Source organism: Buteo buteo, chromosome 2 (assembly GCF_964188355.1).
Source record: "Buteo buteo chromosome 2, bButBut1.hap1.1, whole genome shotgun sequence".
Taxonomy (NCBI): Eukaryota; Metazoa; Chordata; class Aves; order Accipitriformes; family Accipitridae; genus Buteo; species Buteo buteo.
The window spans coordinates 61,878,923-61,904,440 of NC_134172.1; the positions used below are offsets into that span (position 1 = coordinate 61,878,923).

General features: G+C 44.1%; 1 protein-coding gene across 4 annotated transcripts; it reads left to right on the plus strand.

Annotated features, from left to right (window-relative positions):
• Window positions 1–24,853, plus strand: ERGIC3 (ERGIC and golgi 3). Of its 4 annotated transcripts, XR_012654409.1 has the most exons (14): window positions 3–153; window positions 305–375; window positions 961–1,048; window positions 2,374–2,493; window positions 5,588–5,681; window positions 6,857–7,022; window positions 8,753–8,810; window positions 15,642–15,673; window positions 16,330–16,426; window positions 18,121–18,185; window positions 20,751–20,887; window positions 21,852–21,907; window positions 23,955–24,166; window positions 24,540–24,853. XR_012654409.1 is itself a non-coding variant. In XM_075057498.1 (13 exons), the coding sequence occupies exons 1-13, from the start codon at window positions 66–68 to the stop codon at window positions 24,602–24,604; spliced, it is 1,137 nt and encodes a 378-aa protein (XP_074913599.1). In that variant the 5' UTR covers window positions 1–65; the 3' UTR covers window positions 24,605–24,853. The 4 variants fall into 4 exon arrangements, 3 of the variants coding, with proteins under 3 accessions (XP_074913599.1, XP_074913584.1, XP_074913609.1); XM_075057498.1 differs by lacking the exon at window positions 23,955–24,166 and having other exon boundaries at window positions 1–153; XM_075057483.1 differs by having other exon boundaries at window positions 23,955–24,853.
• The last annotated feature ends 665 nt before the right edge of the window (window positions 24,854–25,518 follow it).

Below are 25,518 nucleotides of genomic sequence, written 5' to 3' on the forward strand. Positions count from 1 at the left end.
GCCGGTGGCGGGGCGGTGCCGGCCCGGCGCCGGAAGGCGGGTTTGGTTCCGGGCCGCGCGGCGCCATGGACTCGCTGTGGCGGCTGAAGCGGTTCGATGCCTTCCCCAAGACCCTGGAGGACTTTCGGGTCAAGACGTGCGGGGGCGCGCTGGGTGAGCGGGCGGGGTGAGGGCGGCCGGGGGCCGGCGGGCGGGCCCGGGCCTCGCCGTGGGGCGGCGGCCGGCGGGGGGGCCTTGCGGGCCGGCGGCGGGCGGGCTGAGGCGGGACCGGCGGGGCTGACGGCGGTTCTCGTCTCCCCGGCAGTGACGGTTGTCAGCGGGCTCATCATGGTGCTGCTTTTCTTCTCGGAGCTGCAGTACTACCTCACCAAGGAGGTGAGTAGCAGTGGCGGCGGCGGGGGCCCGGCCCTGCGGTGCTGCTTCTGGCCGGGGCGGCCCTGCGGCCCGGGGCGGCCTGCCGTGCCCCCGCACCCCCGCCGAGCCGCCGCCTCCTCCGCCGCCTCCTCCTCCGCCGCCTCCTGCGGGCTGCCCACGCGGCAGCTTCACCCGCCGCAGATCTGCGTGGGGTTTTTTTCTTTCTCCGAGCTGGTGGCCTTGAGGCCGGGAGCGGGCTGCCCTCGCCCGAAAGCCGCTTGGCGCCAAGGGTGGCTTGTGGCTTCCTGTACCGCGGTGGCAGGAGAGCGTCTCAAAGGCTCTTCTCGCTGCCTCTGCCGCCTACGAGCAGGCCATGCAAAGGAAAGCAAGGAAGCGCGGGAGCCCCCGTCCCCACCCCAGGTTCTAAGATTCCCAAGTTACTACCTTTCTTAAAAGAAAGCGTTAGAAATGGCAAGCGCTTGGCTGCGGTGGGAGGCAGCAGCTCAGGTGTCTCTTGAATCCCACCTCTTAAAAATCACCCGAGGGAAAGCGGCCTTTTGATTGCCTTCCAAGTGAAACAGGACTCTGTTTTTCCTTTGTTCCTAGGTTCATCCGGAATTGTACGTTGACAAATCAAGGGGAGATAAACTGAAGATCAATCTCGATGTTATTTTTCCACATATGCCTTGTGCTTGTGAGTCAGCCTTCTGAATGTTGGGCATAATTTTCATACTTGCCGAGGGCCTGACAGGCTCGGTGTGCCCAGTGCTTCTGAGTGCTGCACTGCTGCTTGGGCCACAGACAGGGAAGAATTGGTGATCCCTGGTGGTTACACAGTGATTCCAGCCAGGCCCGCTGGGCACTCAAACCAGCATTTCCAGGCAGGCTGTATTAGTTTTCGAGATGATATGTGAGGCTAAGGTACAAACCCCCTTACATTTCTGTACGGTGTGGTACTTTTGTCAGAGAGCTTGGTAATACTGAAAAAGCTGGCACAGTGTTTGGTGTTCACTTGGGGGTCAAGATTTGACTGTACTGTTGTTGAAACACTTTAGAGTCTCCTTGGGAAGTTACTTGGCGAGGTGCAACTTTTCCGTGGTTTTTGTACTTCAATTCTGACTGTAACACCAACGCCACGTGATAACCTTTCTCCCAAATTTTTAAAATCAGAGTGAGCGTTAATAGTCGGATTACCTTTTAACTAAATTCAAAACAAAGCTGCAGGGTGAAGTGATGGAAAATTTTGCAAGTCTTACTGCTTACCACTGCTGTGCACGTTATCTGACTGTGCGCTAATCTTCCCTGCCTCTTGTTCTGTTGCAGTAATTCCTTTGGGTAATGCATTGGGCTTTAAACACAGTGAGTCTGACTTCCTTCTGACCACCAATGATATTATTAGTCTTTGCCTTCCTCACATTTAAAAGGGCACGGGAAGGCCAGAGAGGCTGGAAGCCCCTGCTGTTTTGTGCAGAGAAGCTGTCAGTCTTGTAAGAGAGCATGTAGCCAGCAAGTGCATCATGGTGCTTTGATACCAGGCCAAGACCACAGACCTTCTCAATCTTCTTTGTGAAAAGGGGTCACGAGGAAATGTGCTGATGGTGAAGGGGGAAGGGTGAGGAGGTAGAGAGAGGTAGGAGGCAGCTTTCAACCAATTTGAAGCTTAACTCCTGTACTTCTGAAAATGGTTATGGGCTTTGAGGGGTTTGGTTTTGGTGTTTTTTTTTTTTTGCCTTAAGTGTATTACCTTTCAGGGTAATGCTTTCTGGGGCAGTTGGAAACAGTCCTTCTGGTACATCAAACCCAACCCCGTATTTGGTACGGTTGTTCAGGGTGCTGCAACGTGTGTTTTATTCCCTATACATCACTTGGCCCCAGCCATACACGCTCTTCCACTTTGGCACATTCTTACCACCCTCGCTGAAAGAGTCTGTGTTTTCACTGGCTGAATGCTTCCTCAGCCTGCCACAGGCCATAACAAATGTGTGTTTATAGACTACTTTCCTTGCTTACTGATTTCAGATTTGAGCATCGATGCCATGGATGTAGCAGGAGAGCAGCAGCTGGATGTAGAGCACAATCTGTTTAAACAACGTTTGGATAAAGCTGGCAATCGTGTGACTCCGGAGGCCGAGAGACACGGTAAGGTGCTATTCTGCCTTTCTTGGATGGATGCTCTTGTAGTCTTTCCATCACTCTATGCCTGGTTTTGAGATTCATAGGAACAAGTGACAGCTGAAGAACATTTAAACACCACAAATTTTTGAAGAGTTTATAGCACGCAGATCTGTTAAACTGACAGATTCAGGTGAACTGCTCTTATACTTGGTACTTTTGCAAGGCAAATCTTTGCCTAGTCCCTCTGAAATTCCGTCAAGGACTCACAGATGCATTTCAGGAATAAAGCTGCTGGGTGAATGGTCTTTTACAACTAGGAATCAAGCAGCTGTTCTGGCAAAACTTGGCTTTGGTTGTATCTTTAAATCACAGTGGGCTGGCAAATGGGACAACCTGGTTAGAGGAAAGAGCCTGTCTCCAGGGAAGGCTCCAGGGACTCGACCCTTAAGCCCAAGCTTGCACCTTACTACATTTACTTTGTGTGTGTTAATGCCTACCTAGATAAATATATTTTAGTTGGTTTATCGGTTACAGGTTGTAGTAAGTGGTCCTTGGCTACCTAAACCTCTCCTTTACATTTGTTATGTGTTATGACTCATTGTTGTGCTTCGATACAAACCAGAAAAGATTCTGGCAAAGTGTTGCAATCTAATGGTAATACTGTCCTGACTTTTCCTTTCCAAAACACGAGCTCGTTATTACTTTTTCTGGGAGATGGTGTAGTTCTACATGTCAGCATGAACTGAATTTGTTGATTTGTATCACTCAGATTGAACTTTTCTGTTCTTGAAGTTGCAAGGCTAAACTAAGCCAAGAGCTGAACAATTGGTAGGTATGAGAGTTTCTGCTGTTGTCACGGGAATGTGGTGATAGTGCTTTTACTGCTGTTTCGCTTAGCAGCCTTTCTGTGTTCAGAGATTGTGGTGTTACAAACGTAATGCCTGGGGACAAAACCAGCTTTTCTGTATCTAATTCTCTGTTAACACATGTAGGCCTCCTGCCTTACTTGTATTGCCAGTCTCCGTTGGCATTACTCTGTCTGAACCGGTTGCTCTGACTCCTTGTATAATCAAGGGAGAGGGAGAGAAACTCATAAGAAGCAAACGGTCTCACCTAGAAAAGGCATTTCAAAAGAGATCAGATGCATTGCACACAACAAGCAATTTCTTCTGCTGTCTGGAAGGAGTACGCGTCTAGTTTGGTTTCCATCACCCGTGTTGCAGGTTAGATCAGAAGTATCCAGCCATCTTCATTAAACTCTACGATTATCAGTTTCTATTAGTGATACTGACTTCAGTCAGTTATTTAAATGGCAGCTATAGCAGTATTGACCTTAAATTTAGTAAAGCATACCCAAATTTCATGGAGTAGTGTCTGGAGGCTTTTCCTAATCATAGTTACATTAAAATAGTTAATAGCTGAATGATTTCTGTGGTAGGTTGCATTCTGTGCTTGGTTGTTGTCTTACTCCTTTCCATTGAATGACAAGGAATGACTGAATTCTTTATTGGTAGTTCTTATCATTTCCTGCCTTTTAATGTGGACAGAGTTATCCAATTTCATGTATCTTATCTGCATGCAAGTTGAGGACCGTGTTAACGGCAAGAAACCCTGCATGTAGAGTTTTATGTACTGCAGTTTCTTTGTGGTATCCAAACTGTGTGCATTACCTCTGGATTTATCTCTCTGAGACAACTCAACAGGCAGCTACTGACTATTTTTAAAAAGCTGTTACTGGTTGCTGTGTCTTGAAAGACTCCATGCATCGTGCAGGTGTTCTTGTTGAAGTGGTGGGAATCATGGCTTTGACAAAGTGTAGCGATTGTTTAGCTCTATGCTTCCTGATGCTGTATTGGAGTGTAATTACGAGATTAAAAGCCATACCACTTTTTGAACAATGAATTCTTAAGTGTGCTTTCAGCTACTTTGAATGTTGCAAGCTTTAGAAAGTAAGTCTCACACAGTTGTTTACTAATGGGGGTGTTTTCCTAAAAGTTCTTATTTTCTTGAGGGTAATTGCCATAAAGTATGTGATTAAAGAAATAAGGCTAATGACTGATTTTCATGCATATTTCATACTTTCCAATTAAAATCTCTTTTTTCTGTGGCTAGTACAAAATACAGACATGTTTAATACTCACTTCCGTCTGCCTGTTATACCTCCCAGTCTCAACAAACAGGGCCCTGGTAACGTTTTATCCCCTCAGCAGTGTCTGTATATGTACCTTATCCCCTTCCCCAGCATTAGCGATCCAAGGAGCCACCTTTTCAAGGCTTATAGAGGGTAGTGCAGCAGTGCCTGGATAGTGAGCCTTAGAGGGCTTTTGTAACGCAAGAGACTTGGTCCTGTCCTTCAGGGTTTGTGCGTTGAAACAGACTGGTTTTGAGGGGGCCTCTTATTGTAAGAGCCAGTGTTTTTGTCCCTGTTCAGCCTTCTGCGTGTAAGACCATGAAATTCCATGAGTTCGTGCCCCAGCTGTACTGTGGCTGCACATTCAACACACAATGTGGCACAGACATTGTCAGAATTGTTAAGTCATGAAGAAGGTAGAAATTCCTTGGAGACTGCCAGTGAGCAGGGATTAACGTGTGTGCCTTGTCAGCATTGTCATCTTGGAGGACTGGGTGCTGATTTTCCACTTGGGAGACTCTTACTCTGATCTTTCACAGCAATGTATAACGGTGTTCCCTACATGTCTTGGGACAGGATTATGCGTTGACTGCAGTTGACTGCTATTTAAAATGTTGTTTGTGTAACAGGTCCTGTTACAATTGTTGCCATTTACTGTGCGACATTATCTGAGGTAGACAATGTTTTAATAAAGCCTTTAGGCAAGTAACATCTGATCAGCGCTCCAGCAAGACTTAGAGATAGCCAGTTCTTTCTATGGAGGGTGTTCTTGAGATGACAAATGCCACTCTGCTTCTTGGTCTTAATTCACACCTCAACAGGCTCTACACATAGCTTTTCAGGTGGGTTTGGGGTACAGGACGCACAGCTTCCAACACAGAAACGTTGCGTTCATGTGTACAACAGTTATTATGTGCAGAACGGAACAAGAGTACAAGATAGTGTTTCTAGACATGCCTCATCGCTTTGAATCCTCTTTTGTCTTAGAGCTGGGGAAAGAAGAAGAAAAAGCATTTGATCCAAATTCTTTGGATGCGGATCGCTGCGAGAGCTGTTACGGGGCAGAGTCGGAGGACATTCGGTAACCTTTACACCTTTTTGTATCTTCTTAGCACTTGAAGTAACACAGTTATGTTGCATGCGTGGTTGTTTTCAAAATGTCTATGAAGGTCTGTGCAATGAAATCCTCCTGGGCCCGTGTTCAGAGAATGATGAGAACCCTTGTGGTTTTGCTATGCCTTTGGAAGCTGCGCTCATAATTGTTAAGAACATGCAGAGTTAGGTTGTCTAGTTTGTCCACGTGCCTGTTTAAGGGCAGCGCAAATTGCACTACCTTTGCAGTAGCACAAAGGTTGTATCTCATCAAACAGAATCTTTTCTGGGGTTATTTGGTGTCCAGAGGGGAGCTGTGTAAATTATTTCGCCGTTACGAGAGCTGTCTTGGAATGAAACCTGGTTATGGCTTTGCCTTCTCACTTCTGCTGCAGGCTTTGCATCCTTACAGGAGCAAAGACCAGGCATTTATCACTCACACAAACAATGGGTGTCATTTGGTGTTTCTCATTCCTCCTACCTGCAAATTCCTGTAAGAATGGATCGGTGGTAGTCCATAGGTTCTGGACTATCCCTCGCTATTATTGTCTCTGTAGTAACTTGGTTTGTCCCATCTCTCAAGTTGCATCCTTCCGCAGAGGTGTTTCCATCTTGAGGGATTCATGATTCCAGGCTTCAGCTTTTTCTTTGGTCCAGCAAAACATGGAACCAAGAAAGAAAACTGTTTCTTCCAGGGACCAAGATGTTATCCAGAGGTAGAAAAGTAATGAAGAAAGTTTGCCATTAACCCTCCCTCCACTGTTGATAGTCTTGCCCTAAAAAGAGAGGAAAGGAGGAATAGAAACAGGCAGGTGCTTTGTTCACACGGGGAAATTCCAAACTGCTCAGAGCTGTGGGACACTGATGTCGTTTTTGTAGCAGATTTCTTTGCCCAGGAGTGACCTGGCTGTCTAAGTGGACAGGCAAAGCCCTCTTCAGACTCAAGCACTGCATTAAAAAAGCTTGCATCCTCATGCCAAAACCTCAAAAAGTACATCAAGAAGCTTGAGCTCCTTCAGGAGCATGAGGCCACCTTTCAGGGTTCAGTCCCTGATGTTTGCTTTATTGCTTTGTTGAAGAAAAATCCACTAAGGATGCAAGTCCTGAGCTGGAGCATCTCATTATAGTGAAAAAGATGGTAAGATGGTGCTTGACCTTTTGCAGGTGTTGTAATACTTGTGACGATGTCAGAGAAGCATACAGACGGCGAGGCTGGGCCTTCAAGAACCCGGACAGCATAGAGCAATGCAAGAGGGAAGGGTTTAGCCAGAAAATGCAAGAGCAGAAGAACGAGGGCTGCCAAGTGTATGGTTTCCTAGAGGTCAACAAGGTGAGAGATGGGGTTTGCTGTGAACCTGCTGCATGATGGTGATGACTGTGGAAAGGCAGAGTCAGTTCCTCTCCTTTTCCAGCTTTAGGTGTTCACAGGACTGTAATGTAATAACTGGGCTCAGCCAGGTGCTTGTGCCCGTAAAGGGGTTCAGTAGGAGAGTCAGGAAGAGTGGTGGGAAGGGGTTAATTCTCTGTTTTGTTGTGTGGGCTGGTAGGAAGCATGCCAGCTGGAGAAGCTTAGCTTTTTCTACTGTCTAGCTAGTGAGTCTTTTTGTCGAGGTTGCTGGAGGAGGAGAGGTAGCTTCATTGAGGTTAGAGTGTCCCTCCTGCCCTTCTAATCTTAAAACAGAGACCACCAGTGGATGCTGGAGATAACAGTAACCAACAGCTTGCCAGCAGAGGTGCTGGAGGGAGTGAAATGTTATCTTCCTTAGAAAAACAGTGGAAGCAAGGCTATTGGAGTTGGTTGTCAAAACTGTAAACACTCAGAGAGGTGGTTTTTGCAGCTGATGTATGAAAGTGTAGCATGAGATATACCATGTAACTATGTAACTACCCTGTCATTTGATGGGTTACCAAACCCAGAACACTTGGACATGCAGGTTATGTACCCAAGTACATTCTAGAAGTCAGGACCAAGCTAATTTTTTATTTTAATTCAAACTCTTCTGGGGTTTTTTTTTGTTGTTTTTTTTTTTTTTACACCTTTGTGTACTCTTCTTGGAGACCACATTCTTTATTTCTGGAAATTAAACCTTTTACTCACAAAGCCAGACATTGTGATTTGAGTGTCATCATGGGTACGGAACCATTATGGGACGCTCTATCACAAAGTGTGATGAGCAGGAAAGATTCAAAGGGGAATGCTGGAGGTAGCAAGGGTCCAAGGGTGGGTGTCACTGGGGAAATTTCTGGGAGCTGTTGTTATGCACGTGGAATTTTGCACATCTCCCCCTCATCGGGTCTGCAGTTAACACATGGTTTGCAGACACCCAAGTAGCACGTGAGCTTGGCACATTCAGATTTTCGGGGGGGGGGGAGGGTGGCACAGTGGCGTGGAGTGTGTATGATTGCTAGTAAGTGTCAGGGAAGATTACCACCTAATATCCATATCCCTTTCAGATTCTAGGATGAAATTTTAACAACCTTTGTCTTTTCTTTTTTGTGTTTTTTTTTTTACTGGGGGGGTAGTGTGGTGTTTGTTTTGGGGTTTTTTTTGTTGTGGGGGTTTTTTTGGTTGGTTTTGGGGTTGGTTTTTTTTAGGTTTAGTGCATTATTTTTGTATGCAGCTTATTTTCATGGATGTATATGTAGGATCACTGTGGTTTGTTGTATTAAGGGTTTTCTTACCCTGCTTACTCTCCCTCTCAGTTACTTTCTCCACTCCTTTTTGTATGATAGCTTTTTGTATTTCCTGCAGCAGCATTCAGTTCCCTCCCAGTAGACTTAATTCCTCCTCCTTCCCATTTTTATGTCCACTAAAGTAATGTGCATAGAACAGTTAATATCAACATCAGTATGTAATTATGGCTTTCTACCTGACTGCCTGTGAGGAAGAGGGGAAATTCATACCTCTTAGGATAGTATCTGCTGATATTGTCACCTATGAAAATGAGTTACTTGCTGTATATCTTGTACTGTTGTTTGGATTTTTAGATTTTTTTTTTAAACAACTGCTTGATTTATATAGATTCAGACCTTTTAATGAAAGATTACTATCTCTTGCAGGTAGCTGGAAATTTCCACTTTGCACCAGGAAAAAGTTTCCAACAGTCTCATGTACATGGTAAAGTATTTTCTTTTCCTGCTTATTGTTACCTTTTAGCTTCCAAGTGTATCTTACAGTTTTCTTTGAATATCTTTGGATTGCTGTCCATAATAACAAGAACACTGCTTCAGTGTGGAGGACATTTTTGAAGTTTTGTTACAGAGGTTTAGAACCATCATGAGCAAATAGAAGAGTGTTTTCTGGAGGTGCTGCCACATGGGTGTGGCAGAACTTGGAGGAGAATGTTTCTGGGCAATCTTAGTCTCACTTGTTCTACAAAACTTTGCTGCTCTGCTGTAAACCAACCTCAAGTAAAGTGTTAAGTCCAGGACTTGAATATCAGTATCTCTTGAAGGGATATTTTGGAGAATACCTCAGGTGAATTTTAAAGCAATTCAGAACTTTTAGAGTAAAATTTAAGTTGTAAAGGACTTCCTCAAGTGTATATATACAAGTACACAGTGGCCAGAATAATAGTGGCACTGTACAGAATCATAGAATGGTTTGGGTTGGAGGAGACCTTTAAAGGTCATCTAGTCCAAATTCCCTTGCGATGAGCAGGGGCATCTTCAACTAGATCAGGTTGCTCAGAGCCCCATCCAACCTAACCTTGAATGTTTCCAGGGATGGGGCTTCTACCACCTCTCTGGGCAACCTGTTCCAGGGTTTCACCACCATCATCGTAAAAAGTTTCTTCCTTTTATTTGGTCTGAATCTACCTTCTTTTAGTTTAAAACCATTACACCGTGTTCTGTTACAACAGGCCCTGCTAAAACGTTTGTCCCCATCTTTCTTATAAGCCCCCTTTAAGTACTGAAAGGCCGTGATAAGGTCTCCCCAGAGCCTTCTCTTCTCCAGGCTGAACAACCCCAACTCTCTCAGCCTTTCCTCAGAGCAGGAGGTGTTCCATCCCTCTGATCATTTTTGTGGCCCTCCTCTGGACCTGCTCCAACAGGTCCATGTCTGTCTTGTACTGAGGACCCCAGAGCTGGATGCAATGCTGCAGGTGGGGTCTCACCAGAGTGGAGTAGAGGGGCAGAATCACTTCCCTCGACCTGCAGGCCATGCTTCATTTGATGCCGCCTGGGATACGGTTGGCTTTCTGGGCTGCGAGTGCACATTGCTGGGTTTTCACCCACTAGTACCACCAAGCCCTTCTCTGCAGGGCTGGTCTCAATCCCTTCATCCTGCAGCCTGTATTGATAGTGGGGGTTGCCCCGACCCAGGTGCAGGACCTTGCACTTGGCTTTGTTGAATCTCATGAGGTTCACGTGGGGCCACTTCTTGAGTGTGTCCAGGTCTCTCTGGATGGCATCCCATCCCTCAGGCCTGTCAACTGCACCGCTCGGCTTGGTGTCATCTGCAAACTTGCTAAGGGTGCACTGGATCCCACTGTCGATGTCATTGGTGAAGATATTAAACAGTATTGGTCTCAGTACAGACCCCTGAGGGACGCCGCTTGTCACCAGTCTCCATCTGGACATTGAGCCGTTGACCACTACCCTCTGGATGAGACCATCCAACCAATTCCTCATCCATCCAACAGTTCACCCTTCAAATCCATATCTCTCCAATTTAGAGAGAAGGATGTTGTGGGGGACCATGTCGAAGGCCTTACAGAAGTCCAGACAGACAACATTTGTAGGTCTTCCCTTGTCCACTGGTGTAATCATTCCATCCTAGAAGGCCACTAGGTTGGTCAGGCAGGACTTGCCCTTGGTGAAGCTATGCTAGCTCTCTCGAATCACCTCCCTGTCCAACATGTGCCTTAGCATAGCTTCTAGGAGGATCTGTTCCATGATCTTCCCAGGCACGGGGTGAGGCTGACCAGTTGGTAGTTCCCAGGGTCCTCCTTTCTACCCTTTTTAAAAATGGGTATTGTGTTTCCCTTTTTCCATTCACCAGGGACTTCACCTGACTGCTGTGATTTTTCAAGTATGGAGAGTGGCTTGGCAACTACATCAGCCAATTCCCTTAGGACTCTGGGATGCATCTTCACAAGTCCCGTGGACATGTGTATGTTTAGGTTCCTCAGGTGGTCACGAACCTGATCTTTTCTTACAGTGGGAGGGCCTTTGCTCCCCTAGTCTCCATCTTGTGGTCCATCCACTGGAGAGGTGTGGGAAGAGAGGTTGCTAGTGAAGACTGAGGCAAAAAAAGTTGTTGAGTACCTCAGCCTTCTTGTTGTCCCTTGTTACCAGTTTGCCAGTCTTGCTCATCAGGGGGTATGCTTTCTTTGACCTTCCTTTTCGGACTGACATACCTGTAGAAGCCCTTCTTACTATTCTTTGCATCCCATGCCAAGTTCAGTTCCAGCCACGCCTTGGCCTTCCTGGTCCTGTCCATCCCTACACAACTGGGCAGCGTCCCTATACTTTCCTAGGATACCTGTCCCTGATTCCACTGCCGGTGCATTTCCTTCTTGCCCTTCAGTTTGAGCAGCAGGTCTCGACTCATCCATGCCGGTCTCTTGCCTTCCTTTCCTGATTTCTTCCACCTGGGGATTGAGAGCTCTTGCGCTTTATGGAAAGCGTCCTTAAAGATCAGCCAGCTCTGTTCTGCTCCCTTGACCCTGAGGGCAGTTTCCCAGGGGGTCCTATAGACTAATTGAAGACCTGGAATTTTGCTTTCCTAAAATTCGGGGTCCTGACTTTACTCTTCTCCTGACCCATATCCCTCAGGACTGTGAACTCCACCAGTGCATGACCACTGCAGCCCAGGCTGGCTCCAGTCTTGATGTTGCCGATTAGCTCACTTGTGTCGGTGACCAACAGGTCCAGTATCACATCTCTGGTAGGGCTGTCTGTTACCTGGCTTAAGAAGTTACCCTCAGTGCACTCCGGGAGTCTCTTGGATTGCCTACAGCTCGCCGTGCTACTTTTCCTGCAGATGTCGAGGTGGTTGAAGTCCCCCAGCAGGACGAGAGCCTGCGAGCATGATGCCTCCTGTAGCGGGAGTAAGAAGGCTTTGTCAGTAGGCTCCCCTTGATTGGGTGGCCTGTAGTAGACACCAGCCACAAGGTTGCCTTTGTTGCCTCCGTCTCTAATTCTTACCCTAATCATGGTGATTACAGGTTGAGATGTGATGTTTTGACTCGGTAACATCTGGTAGAGGGCTCAGGCTCTCAGCTTTGCTCGCTCCCTCCCCTTGCTGCAACATTTTCTGTGTTACTCCCTGCCTCAATCACCTTTTCATGATGCATCCTTATGCCACTCATCATCTTCCTGCTGCTGTGCTCCTTCTGTAAGATATTTTCCTCCAGAAAATTAATCCCCAGTTTGAGAATTGGTGTCCTAGCTCACCTTGGAGCAATGTGTTTGGGTAGCCGTGTCTTGGGTTTATTGCAGTCTTCGTGTGTTTATTGACAGAGTCCTGAGTGGCAGTAAGTGCTGTTTTACAGGTAAAGGACTGAATTTTGGAGTCCAGGGAGGCTTTGTGGTTGTTCAGGTCAGAAATGCAAGATGGGGCAAAGTCTTAGCAGTTCTTAAAATGGTATTACTAAAACAGTGAAGAAAACTAGGTTATATAAAACCAGGCAGACTTCTTGACAAACTTAAGATGTTTTACAGGTCTCTTGATTTTACCTAGCTAGGCACTTAGCTGCAGTTACGGAAAGGAAGGAATGTGTTCATGTTTCTTCAGAAATAACAGTCTCTGGTCCTAGCTGACAGTCTCTTAAGATCTTCTGTTTCGTTTCCTCATTGTTAAAGAATTTTCAACCATGGGTTTCTCTAGGTTTGCTTTATTAACAACTCAGAGTTGGGCCACCACCGCAGTGAATGGCGCACTTCCAAAAGTTTCCAAATCTTATATACCCTTTTGCCACCCATTGTCCCAATCCAAAGTCTCTGTAATTTTCCAGCCGATTCTCTGTTCTCATATCGTTATCATTCATCATCTTATCTCATCCATTCTCCATTCTCATGTCTTGGTTCTTCTGAGATTGGTGGTCACAGGCAGAAAGTCTCTGGTCACCATCATCACTTATCTTCTTACGCTTCAAAGGTACCTATGAATTTCTAAAGAAACTACTCAGGTTATTTTATTAATTTATCTTATTCTAAAGTTAATCACTTACTTCCATGTCTTAGGTCTAAGATGTATGATCCTTCCTCTGTTGATTCAGCTTGACTGGATTCTAAGCCAGCCATGAAGAGGGAGTCTCATAGAACAATTATGCAGCTCATAGATATTGTTTTATATGCACCTGCATTCTATTAATCATATCTAAACCAATATCCAATCATTAGTTATATGTCTAATATGAATAGTCTTAAAGCAATAAAGCAAATAGTCTTAAAACAATGAGGCTTAAGGCCTAGTTCCTTTTACACTCAGTTTCTTCTCTAAGCAAGCTAAACAGCCTGTTGTTTTATGTTAAGCAAGCTATAGCTAGCTACACATTTATCTGCAACCTAGAGTACGTACGTACATACATACATACATACTTAGCATAATCCTCACTGATCAGAGATAAACCAACCTGTGGTCTGGTGGAACATTGTTTTAGAAATTGAACATATAAATAGCATGCTTTCACAGAGTTGTATATCATTTATTGGAGAGGAGTTTTATAAAAACTAATTAATTGGTGTTTTATCTGTGGAAGGCATGGCAGAGCACTGTGCGGAAATTTTGTTTTGGATAGCCATACCTGTTAAAATTGGTCAGGTGCAATGTAAACCTAGTATAACAGGTTAGGTAATGTCAAGTGCTGCCGTTGAATTTCTCTGGTACTGCGCTATTACTGTAAGATTTGTCAGCCTTACTAGTACTCAGCTCCCACTTCAGAGGCTAACGAATGTGACTACCCAAGCGTTAAAGCTGACATGATTAACCTTACTCTGGAGTGGCTCTGGCTGGAAGAACAGGCTCACATAAAGCAATACTTAAATTTTGGCCTGTTACGTTCTCTGACGTGGCTCATGACCAAAAGGGGGGTGGAACAGGAAGGAGCCATCAACAGAAAGATGGGGGGACAAAGACTGTTTTATTCCTTTGGCAGTAGGTCCAGTTTAGATGCAGATCCACCAGAGCTGGGATCTCTGTAGCACTTTGTTATTAACTGAAGGTTAGCCTGCTGGTGTCTGCACAAAAGGCAGTGGGACTTGACACTTCACTGACAGCTAAGCCACTTAACTCTTGCCTTAAGTGCAAATAATACTGCAGCATGAAACAGAGTGTTGCTGGTAACTGTTAAGAAAAACGGCATAGCATAATCCCAAGGCCGCTTCTCCCTTCTTTCCTTTCCCTGCCCACCATTTCAAATTTATTTCCAAATTTTTAGTGGGAGTTTCTTTTTTAAAGCCAAATAAGTTCTTTGATCCAGTTGCCAGCACAGGCACACAAACCACTGTGCTAGTGGCAGTGATAGGTCTGCATGCTTGTCAGAGACAGCCACAGGAATATCTGAAGCCAGTGCAGCTCTGAGGTCTTTGTAATGCAGAACCATTGCCTTAACTGCAGTGACTGCAGCCTTAGTTTCTGAGCATTGAACATTTTAACTTTGAAATGCAAGGGCCTCTCCCTAGATCAGAGTGTTTGAAGGCGTATAGCTTAGGCTTAGCATTTCCTTTTCTGTGCATTCTCTGTTTTGCATGTATATCTCTTTGGGTATATAAGGGGTTTATAGGGATACAAGTAAAGCTTCTGGTGGTTTACTGAAAGATGTTAATGGAAAAAAAAATTAGTTCACAGCACACTCATGTGAAATAAATGTTTTAAAGGGGAGGCTAGTTCCAATCAGTTTTTTAGGTTTGCAGCTTGTCTTGAGCTAGGCTGTATATCAGAAACCCTTCAAGGAAGCAGCATTCCTAATCTTGGTTAACAGCAGCCCTTGGTGATCTGAGTCCATCAGCTCCTCAAATAACAGCCTGTGATTTTTGAAGTGTGTTTTTCTTGGCTGAGGTGACAGCTGAAAGAAAGGTGAGGTCTGGCTCCCTAAGCATGTGAACTTACCTGTTAAAATGCGCCACAGCCTCTGGCTACTTTAAGATGACTGTGTGCCTTTGGATAAACCTGGTAGGAGCGATACTGAAACTGAGTTGCAAGTTGTATTTTCATCCTGTGGCTGATGCTTCTGGCACTGCCTTAAGTCATTTAAATAGCCAACTGAAAGATATCCCGTTGCCTGTATCTTTGCCAGATCCCTCCTGGAGGTGCATGGTGCTGCTGTTGTCATATTGCTGCATGCAGGAAGGGCAGAGGGGGGCAGGCCAAATTGCCCAAATCCTAGCACTGGTGAGAGTTTACCTTGGCCCCACCAGTGGTTTGCAAATACCCTTCTCAGGCCGGCCCTGCCAAGTCTTTTCCTGTCCCTGTGTGTACTCCAGGCAGCCAGTAACAGGGCTGATAGACAGAGCACTGAGAGATGCTAAGATGATAATGGTTTCTTGAGGTCACTTGCACATGATATTAAGGCATGTGCTCTGCTCAGTTGTTAGTTTAGATCTGCTGTGTATCTGTGTTTTACGCTAGTTAGATGAGTTATGCATATCAGGTGGTGACTGAGATAACAGTGAAGTTTTCCTTGCTTGCCCCTGGGATCTTGTTTTTGCCCTAGATTAAGAATACGTTCAGGTGAGGACTGAAATACCTGATCTGAAGTAACCCCAAGTTAAAGTTACTTTCCTTCACTGTAGCAGTGGCTAGTCTATGTCAGGAGGGGAATTGTAGCAGTTTTATCTATCACATGCCCTACTGGAAGCAAGAGAGAAACCGAGGTGATTTTCTTGCCATTTTAGATCGCAATGGAAATGAGAGGAGCTCCCTTATAAGCTAGCATAAGGTAAGTAGATAGGCTCATTATTGCAGTCCGAACTATATTGTTAAACTATGTTTCTATTACAGTTCACGATCTGCAGAGCTTCGGACTTGATAATGTAAGTGTTCCCAAGACAGTGTTCTGGTTCTCTTGGTCTATTTTCCTTCTGGATTTCCCTCCCTTTGCCACATTGAGATCCTAGTGTACTGATCCTGGCCAGATTTGGCTTTATGGCTCTGGGCAGAGCCTGGGACCTGCTTTCACACAAAGCTCTGAAGTATGTTCTGGGACATCTGTGTGTTGCTTGGCAAGCCTGTTCCCCTCTTCTGGAGAGTGCCTTGCTCATTAATCTGTGCTTCCCAATTTTCTAAGGTTGACATTTTCACAACTGCTTCTGGATCTGTTGGAGTTTGCCTTGTGCTGGAAGGAAAGCAGATGATACCTGTACCTATGCCACCAAGGTGCTGACAGTGTGGTTCTATGGCAGGGAGAGGAGCGGGTGGGAGAGCCTGCTCTGTAGATGGGAGGGAGAAGCAGCAGGATCTGGGAATTTCCAGCAGGAAGAGGAGACATTCCACATCTTGGAATCTCCCATTAATAAAAAAGAAGAGCAAGTGATTTGGAGTATACTGTTAGGATGCGCAGAGTAAGGGAAGACCTGTCTCTGTTCCAGAACCACACTCAGAAAAATATACAAATAATTAACTTTAGGCCCCTTACATTGCCCCTTGGATGCTGTGCAGTTGTTCTGAGTTATTAGCATTTCTGTTTCAGATCAATATGACGCACTACATCAAGCATCTCTCATTTGGAAGGGATTATCCAGGCATTGTGAACCCTCTGGACGGGACGGACGTTGCTGCACAGCAAGGTAAAAGCCTGCTGAGAGAAATCTCTTTTTAAGTGTCCATATTAATAAGTGTTAGAAGAGAACAGGAGCAAAGTTCCCAGTCTTTCACAAGAACCCTGACAACGTTGCATAGAACGTGGACTCCTCCACGTTGTGCTCTTTCTGGAAGAGCTGCCTCCATTCATCTGGAACAAATGTGCCAACGTGTTTTCATTCTGTGATCTTTCAGAAAGATCTGTCTTTTCAGTGTTCGTGGATGCACAACAGCAGGTACAGCACATCATTATTAAACGCCTGCATCAGGTGTAGTTCCGGGAGAGCCCTGTCTGGCTACTGTGCACAGTAGGAGGTAACCAGAAGATGCAGGAGAGAGAAAAAAAGGCCTAATTGATAGTTGCTGGAGAGTCATGGTGTCTGCCTGACCTTGGTCTACCCAACAGTAACAGCTGAACAGCTGCAGTGAAGTTGAAATATAGCTGATCTTTTCTAGATAGCTCCAGTTTGCTGGCTTGAGAAGGAAAGGCAATTCTGTCCTCATGCTGCTGCTGCTCAAACTCTAATCTTGGATTATTCACACAAGCCTGCTTGTGTGCATTTTCTGTGAAAGATCCTGACCGTACTGCTTTATATGCCACTGCAGAGATTAGTCATTTTTTTAGATCCGCTGAAGTCTGCAAAGTTTGCGCTAATAAAGCTTGGAGAGAGAAGTTGTTTGCTTTGAGGTGGTGGTAGGATTGTTAATCTTACCTGAATCTGCTCTTTTAAATTTTCCACCATTGATTTTAATTCTTGTACCCAAATCAAAGGATGGTGCTTAAAATAAAATACAGAAAAATGAAAAGGTGTGATAATGCCTAATACGATTGTGATGCCGTAGTTTTTCTGAGAGGGGGGCCCGTAGCTGGCTGGTAAAATTCTCTCTTTAGGCTGCAGCTTTCCATCCTGGGCCTTGGAGAACCAGTTGGCACATTTTTGAGGAATTAGGACTGAAGATGTGGTCTGGAAAAGAAGTGGGAGAAGTAGATTGCAGGTCAAATTTATGTTTACTGCAGACTAGCTAAAGATCTTGTATATGAGAATGACTTCTGCTGTAAAAATGGATGAATAATCTTCTCCTGTAGGGAATTTCACAGAAAACAGGTTTTCAAAGTGACTCCTGCCTCCCATTATCCATAAGAGAACTGAAGGGACAGGCTGGTCTGAGGCAGCAGGAGGAGTTCTCCTCCTGTTTTTTTTTTTTCTTCACTGATCTAGATCTTCCTTTTCATCTCCTGATACGATGAAACCCATGCTTCTACAGGAGTAAACTATAGCGTTAATTGACATTAATAGAGGATTCTCATTTAGAGTTGAGTATGTTTTCTTAGGGCTATGCTGTTAAATATAAAGGTTTTCATGTGCTAGAATAAGAATTTTCAGGAAGTTGTACTGGTGAAACTATAGCAAGAAAACTGGTTTGTTAGAAAGTTTTCCATTTAGTCAAGGCCAAAACCAAGTTTTGGGTTTGGTTGGTACAGGAACAATATTTACTTTGGCAAAAGGAAAACTCGTGTCAGGCATTAACTTTACTGTCCTTGACAACCTCCAGTAGCTGTTGTTCGGTAGACACAAACTGGTTTTGTTCAACTTGCAATAGAACGTCTTTCTGCACGTGTCAGTTAAGCTTTCCAGCTCTTCACTGGTTATTAATTGTGTCTCTCTGTCTTTGCTTATAGCTTCCATGATGTTTCAGTATTTTGTCAAAGTGGTCCCCACGGTGTATATGAAAGTAGATGGTGAAGTAAGTACCTTTTTTCCCTATTGCTTTGGCAAGTGAAAGCCTTCAGACTTTCTCCTCATATTCTGACGCTGACCATATCTGACCTCTGGTGGAAGCAACACAATCTGTTTGACTTTCTTCAGATCACCACCCCAGCAAGAATAACAATTTCTATGGTGTAATGTTATCTGTAATGTTACAGCAGTGATGAAGCAGAATTCAGTGTCTTCCATCCCACCTAGATCAAAGTGACCATGCCACTTTCATCGTATTCCCTCATGAATCCCTCATAGTGCATGCTCAGGAGAAGTCAAAGCAGCAGATAGATATTAAAAATGTTCTTTGGAGAGTAACCCAAGATCAGCTTGTCTCCAATTTAAAAACTTGTTTAGCCTCCAAAAGAGTGTGGCTAGACTTCCAGCCCTGCTTTCAGAATATGCCCTTCTTTTGGGACAGGTAGGATAAACAAATTACCAAGGAGATACCAGGGTGAGATGAAGATCCTGAGAGCACAAACAAACTTATGCTCTCCTCTGAAGCCAGCCTGAGGGAGCAGAAAGAACTGTGATTTCTTTCATTCATTTGGAAGCATTCACGTGGGTTGCCATCATCATTCTGTAGGGGATCTCCAGAGAACCTCTTTTTAAAAACCAAACCAAACCAAACCTGGCAGTTATCATTATTTGGGCCCCAATAGTCTTAGGGCAGCAGAATGATGTAAGCTGTTATGTTTCTTTTGCAAAGAAAACACCAGTAGAGGCAGCAGCTTGACTGTTGTGCAGACTTCACTGCCAGTGCTACCCAGTGTACTTACCTAAGCCTGTGAGGAAAAGACAGGTGCCATATGCCCCAGTAGCTCTGTGAACATTCACGTACAAGACGGCTTAGCTCCCTAGCTGTCTCCCAGGTTTTGGTTCTGTATCTTCTATGTTGCATGGGTAGTCCGTGCCCAGCTTCCCTTTAACACCAAACCAAGTGAAACCCAAGTGCAGTTCTGGGGCTTGTTCAGCATAAGGACTGATCTACCTGTGGATGAAACTGCACCAGATTTTGACTCCCTTGTCCTATGCAGTTTTATAACGCTGTGCAAACCCACAACACTGGGAACCCTTACCACCTCGGGCTCTTCACCCAAACTCATCCCACTCTCGGGCAGGTACCACGTATCCTTGCTATCAGAACAACATACTACTGCACATCCACGCAACCTTCATGTTTGCTTTAGGCGCTCCAGAATGTAAATCACTGGCAGATTATTACTTATGTCAGAGGCTGCGTAGGAACCACAAATCTGAGGAGCCACACAGCCACAGTAGGTACAATGCAGACCTTCAAGCGAAGCCATCCTAGAGCAGTGTGGGCAGAGCAGTCTGAGAGAATCCATTGAAAGGTAGACATAGTTTGTATTTCTTCATCTGCCCTAAAGATTGAAACTGTTTGCGAGACTTGGTTCTCATGGGATAAATCCTTATGTGGACCACTCTTTCTTCAGTCCCCTGCCTAGAAAAGACAAAAAGACCCATCTGTTCTTTCCTGGAAGTTGAATGGAAGTTACTTGCTATAATGTGATATTGGGAGAACCTTCAAACCATGTTTGAAGCTCATTCTGCTTGGGTTCAGGATGCTTCTGCAGTTTTTGTGGATGATTGAAATTTCTGAAGTACAAAGGATAGTTAATCAGAGCCCTGTTCTTAGGGCCACCTCCCAGTATGCCATGGCTTTTGTTTCTCTTGATGCGATCTCGCACACTACTGTAGAGCTGTTGTTCAGTTTTCAAAGGACTTCTCCTGTCAAAAGAATTGCTTTTTATTAGTCACCAGGAGAGGAATCCATGCAGACCATGATGCTTATACTTACAGTAATTATGGATCCAAGTGTGCTGCCAGATGTATACCAAGGGCTGTGTTATATATTCAGTACTTGGAACCCTGAAATGTGGAATTTGGTGAAGAAACTGGATAGTATCTTTCTCAGCTTGGATTGTAATTTGTGTCAGATAGCTTATTAGGGATGATAGAACATAATGTCATTTTACAGAAACCCAATTGATTTGCTCTAAGAATGGGACTGGTGTGAACATGTAGAAGAATGGCAGGGTGCAGAAGAATGCTGCAGGGTGATCTTCATTTATGTAAAGATGGGCAATCTGTGTCCTTCTGCAGCCCTGGCACTCTCCTGCCTTTATGTATTATTTCCATTTTTCTCACTCTTGCATATATATGGTTTTCTCATATTGATGCTGTCTCCTGAAGCATGCTTAGGTGGACTACATTTTGGTGGAAGATGACGTGGACTTGGGGTTGAGGTTGAGAGGAACAGCTTGTGCCATTACTTGCCAGCAGAGACCAAAACAGTCCGACCTGGGGACTGATGCATCACTCATTCCTCGGGCTAGCTGGGGCTTTAACTGATAGGGAAAAATAGACTTGATCCCGATGGTGCTTTTTTATGACGCTTTGTAAGCGCTGTCAGGCCCCCCACAAGTGAGTGGGCAGGGCTACACTGATACGGTTCACTGAAGTCATGTTTTAGTAGCCTTTCCTATTCCTTATTAACAAAACATTTGCTGTGTTTGTTTCCTGCTAGGTGGTAAGGACTAACCAGTTTTCAGTTACACGACATGAGAAGATAGCCAATGGGCTACTGGGAGACCAGGGTCTGCCTGGTGTATTTGTGCTATATGAACTTTCGCCCATGATGGTGAAGCTGACAGAGAAACACAGGTAAGAGACATTTCAATCTATTTCATCACCCTCCATTGCTTTTTGTCATTTTGCATAGCTTAAGACTCTATCCTCACTTAGACACAACAGTGCAAACGCCTGAAAGCCATCTAAGCCCCTTCCCAGTCAGTGGAGAGGAAGAGGCACTCCCAGGTGCCCTTTCTCTTTGTGTGAACATCTGAAAGGGATTGGGGTTTTTCTGATACCACCTGAAGCGTTTTAATCCAGTATCAAAACAGAGGAAATTGGTGCAGCAAAGAGAAGTCTGACATAATGGTTCTTGGTCCAGACTAATTTCTTCAAAGTCTTTTTTAATGGGAAGACTAGATTTATATAGCATACCCATCTTACCAACACTTACAGCAGCACCCAAGCTGATCCCTCCTGCTTACTCACTCTGCATTTGCTAGAGCTTTTCTGCATGTTTTTGTCAGTGTGAAACGTCCTTCTTCTTTCCGGATCCTCTGTTAATCACATGCATGTAGGAGAATGGAAGGGGTTGTAGCTGTCCGATCTTTCAGGATCATAATGAGGGACAGCCAATGTCTATACTTAAAAATGTATTTACATGTACTTAGGGATCTAATTTTTGTGTTACAGCAGCCTCCTGTGCATTCTGTCTGCATAGGAATGGATAAAATCTTAGGGACTAAAATTCTGTCCTTTAGGCTTATAAATTCAGTACTTGCCTCCTAGTGTTAGCATTGAACTCACTAGAGTGCACTACTCTAATGCTACTCAATGCTGCTTAGTAAAAGTATCAGTGACAAGCTCCATTCTGTAGCCAATAGGGGTTATTTAATTGTTAAATATGTTAATTGTCAGCTATTAATATTTATATAATGCATACTTATGTGGTATGATGAACATTATGATAATTAATTAGTTTTTATTAGTTGTTACTTATCTGACATACTGGTATCTGAGCTCATGGTGGTTGTTCAAATTGTTTTCCTCATTCTAGGTCCTTTACACACTTTCTCACGGGAGTTTGTGCCATTGTTGGAGGCATATTTACAGGTATTGCACCTTTTGATCTTTTTTTCTTTTTAAAGTGTAAACATTTGCCATCTTACTCTTTCTAAAGTGTTCATGGCTGGTGATAAATCCCTGTTTGGGGAGAGATGATTTCAGCCTTCAGGAGGGGTATATAGCATGTTTTGCAGACCCATGGGAGTGGCATCAGATTGTAAATAGCACTGCAGGTGATGTAGACCTATTATAATATTTCATTTGATGAAATATTTCATTTCATTATGATGTAGACCTATCATAATATTTCATTCTGATGCTCTACAGGACATTTTGTTTTCAAATAATGTGGTATTTCACATACTGTATGAATGCATCTGTACTGTTTTCCTTGGCCAGCTTGGGTCTGTAGACAGATAGTTGCTTTCATGTGGAACCAAAGCCAGTAAAATCTGTGAACCCAGGTTGCCATGGGCCTAGCCATCTCAGAGGTCTCAGACTGTGTTCCCAGACATAGGAGCTTCAGTGAGTGGTCTGCAGGGACTAAAAGGAGCCCTCACAGCCAGATGGGGTCCTGTAAGGAGAGTCTGTTCCTGCAGAGCTATTTGAGTGTCTGGACTTCGTTCTCAGTGCTGACTTCTGGAATAGCTAATCAGTATCTGCTCACATGTGTGACAGAGACCAGCCTTGGTCCAGCCTTGTACTCCAGCTAATAACCCAGGGTGCTCTGAAACACAGTCAGAGATGTTCACGTGGCTGTGAAGGGCCAGCCTGGAGATCTGCTCAGCAGATCTTACTGGACCTCAGAAGCCAGCTACTATATCACGTAACACCTGTATCACATACCTATATCACGTAATACCTTTATCTGCAAGGTTTTCCCATCACCTGAGATGTCACAATGCTCAGTTAAGCTGATACTGTTAAACAGGATTTCTGTCTCTAACAAATTTGATCATTTGTGTTCATTTCTATGGCTGACTTGGAGAAAGGCTTTAAAAAATTGTTTTTATGACAAATGCAAGTGCCCTCCAGCACTGATTAGGTTTGATAGCCAGTTCATAGTGTTTGCTGCCATACACCATGTTCAGACTCTGTATTCTAGAGGACAGATTAAATCAGCTGCGTAACAGTTTTTGTGTTACAGCATCAAATTGATTCCACAGGTAGATATAATTTCAGGGCAAAACAACCACAAAAGACAGTCATCTGAAGCATTACTCAAAGACCAGATAGTAAGGCCAATAATTCCTTATTCTACAGAAATAAACAGAAGACTCGGTTCCCATTTTAGCTGCTACTCTTTATATAATATTGAAATGTCTGTGTAGGGACAAGTAATTGCTTACTTATTCCTTAGATTGAGGTGTTGAATAAAACAAAAAAGAACATGAAGCTTCGTAAAGGCATTGAAAATACCTTTGCTCACAGGCACCCTGTGTTCCCTCCCTGACAGGAGCTCAGGGTTCCTGTCCTGTGCAAGCCACCTTGATGGATGCAGGGTTGTCTGGGTTTTGTGGTGCAGTAGACCCATTCTGAGCTTTTCTGTGGTCCCAAACAAGCGGTGAATTAATAGGCTCCTTCAGTGCTGGAGAGATTTGGGAAAAATACTGCAGAAAAATCTGAAGGCATCAGTTTGTTTTGCTTTTTGTCCTTGGTGGGTAAACATTGCAGTCTCCAATAAAAGGCACCCGTCAAGGGCAGCATCGAGTAGAGCAGCATATTTTTAAGGTTACTGTGAAATGAGTGAGAAATGGGAAACATGCCGTTGGCAAGCTGGGTCAGGGCAATGACATGGCATAGAGCTGTCGGCATCAGCTTCCTCTCGAAACTCTTCTCACTCATCAGTAAACACAAGTGACTCAGCCTGTCTCATTTTTACTTCTGCAAGAGAGATCTTTTTCTGGAGAAGCATGATTACCTCTGTCTGTCCTGATGAGATGAGGACCTTATTCTTCTGAGCAACAGCAGCTGTTTTCTGTCTGGTGGAGCTGGAATTCCTTTCCACTGACAGAAGCATTTGTGTTTTCTTTCCCTGGGAGTTGCTCTCTCTTTGAAGCATGTCTGGCTTGATCCATCTGTTTTTTCCTTCTAGTTGCAGGATTCATTGACTCCTTGATCTATCACTCAGCACGTGCCATCCAGAAGAAAATTGAACTTGGGAAGACAGCATAAATAAGCAATGACCTCACCCCACAAAAAAAAAACCTCTAAGTAGAACTAAACAGATTTTTCGAAATCAAGTGATCTTCTTGAGTGCACAAGAGAAGAGATTTGGAATTACCAGATGGCCCTGACTGCTCTTATGTTAGTGTCCCATTGTTCTTTGGCGTTAATTAGTGGACGGAACTGCTTGAACCTTGCTGCTGTAAAGATTAGCCATCTTGTCTGGCTGTGCAGACCCTACTGTAAAAACCCTTTTTTGTCAGTCCATGGTAATCCAGTTCTGCCTCCCTCCCCGCAAGAGATGCTGGAGATAACTGCATTCTGTTTGCCTCCAGGAATAATTTACTGTATTGTCATGAGACCTGGAATGGATTGAAGTTGCCATCAAATAAGCTTTCTAGCAACACCATCTAGCTTTTTTAATTTTTCTTAAACATGTTCCTGAGTGAGTGTGCTGATGCTGTGTGCCAGATCTCTGTGAAAATGTGCTGAATCCCATGTGCTTTCCTTCCAGCTGTCCTGGGCGACATGGTGAGACCTAGCACTTTTGGGATGTGCTTACTCTACTGTGGGGCATAGCAGTTGCTCCAGATGGCTCTTCTAACAAAAGATGCAAGTTGATGTTTCAGCAAAAAAAGTGTTTGGAGTTTTAATTGATTTTTAGATTGGATTGTGTTTTTCACTTCCCCTCTGTTTATATTTTGAAATAAAGTCTATCCTCTGTGTGTTTTGGTAAAGCAGTTGGAAGAATAATTAAATTATTTGGACTAATCCTGGTACTGAATTGGAAATTATAATTAAAAAACACACCTGCATTGTGACAAAGTATGTGGACGTCAAGATGATGGTGGTTTTTTTCTTTTCTTTTTAATGATCTACACAAGTGAGTAAAGTGCTTGGTATGTGAAATTAAATTGGAAGAAATTTGAAAATAATGAGAAAAAATATTGTGGATTCCTGCCTCATTTTGAGGCAAAACAGACTCATTACTCTTAAATCTCAACTCTGGATTTGCTTTGGTATTAACTCTAAACTTGGTCCAAGCAATTGGTCCAACAGTGCACAGCGAGTGACAGGTACAGGATCAGATAATGCAGAGAGAAAGCTATTTTATAGTTCATTTGAAAGTAGTTTTTGTTCGTGTTTTTTGTTTTTTTTTTTAATTAGTTGAACTTATCTACAACCCAGGGAGGATAACAACCTGTGTTTTTTCAATCGGGGGAGAAGCAATTTGAGGTGTGAGTAAGGAGACTGATTAATCTCCAAGCTTGAATACTGAAAAAAAATGGGTTTGTAAAAAAACCAAACGTTTGAAACAAAGATTTAATAAATCCATTAGGTCAGGATCATACAGTACTCTTACAGTGTGAGGAAGGGGACATAATATTTATATGTTTTATCAGGAACAAAAAGTGACCCAAACAGCTTCAATCACTCAGCAGAGCACACAGCTTTGTAACTAAATTTGAAAGACTACTCAAGAGGGGGAAGAT

What these genes read in the sequence shown, in the direction of transcription:
- ERGIC3 (XM_075057483.1), top strand. Translation starts at nt 66, where the DNA reads ATGGACTCGCTGTGGCGGCTGAAGCGGTTCGATGCCTTCCCCAAGACC. An exon ending in TCCGGAGGCCGAGAGACACG is followed by an intron (nt 2,494 to 5,587) that starts GTAAGGTGCTAT and finishes CTTTTGTCTTAG; the next exon opens with AGCTGGGGAAAGAAGAAGAA. An exon ending in AAGCTGACAGAGAAACACAG is followed by an intron (nt 20,888 to 21,851) that starts GTAAGAGACATT and finishes TCCTCATTCTAG; the next exon opens with GTCCTTTACACACTTTCTCA.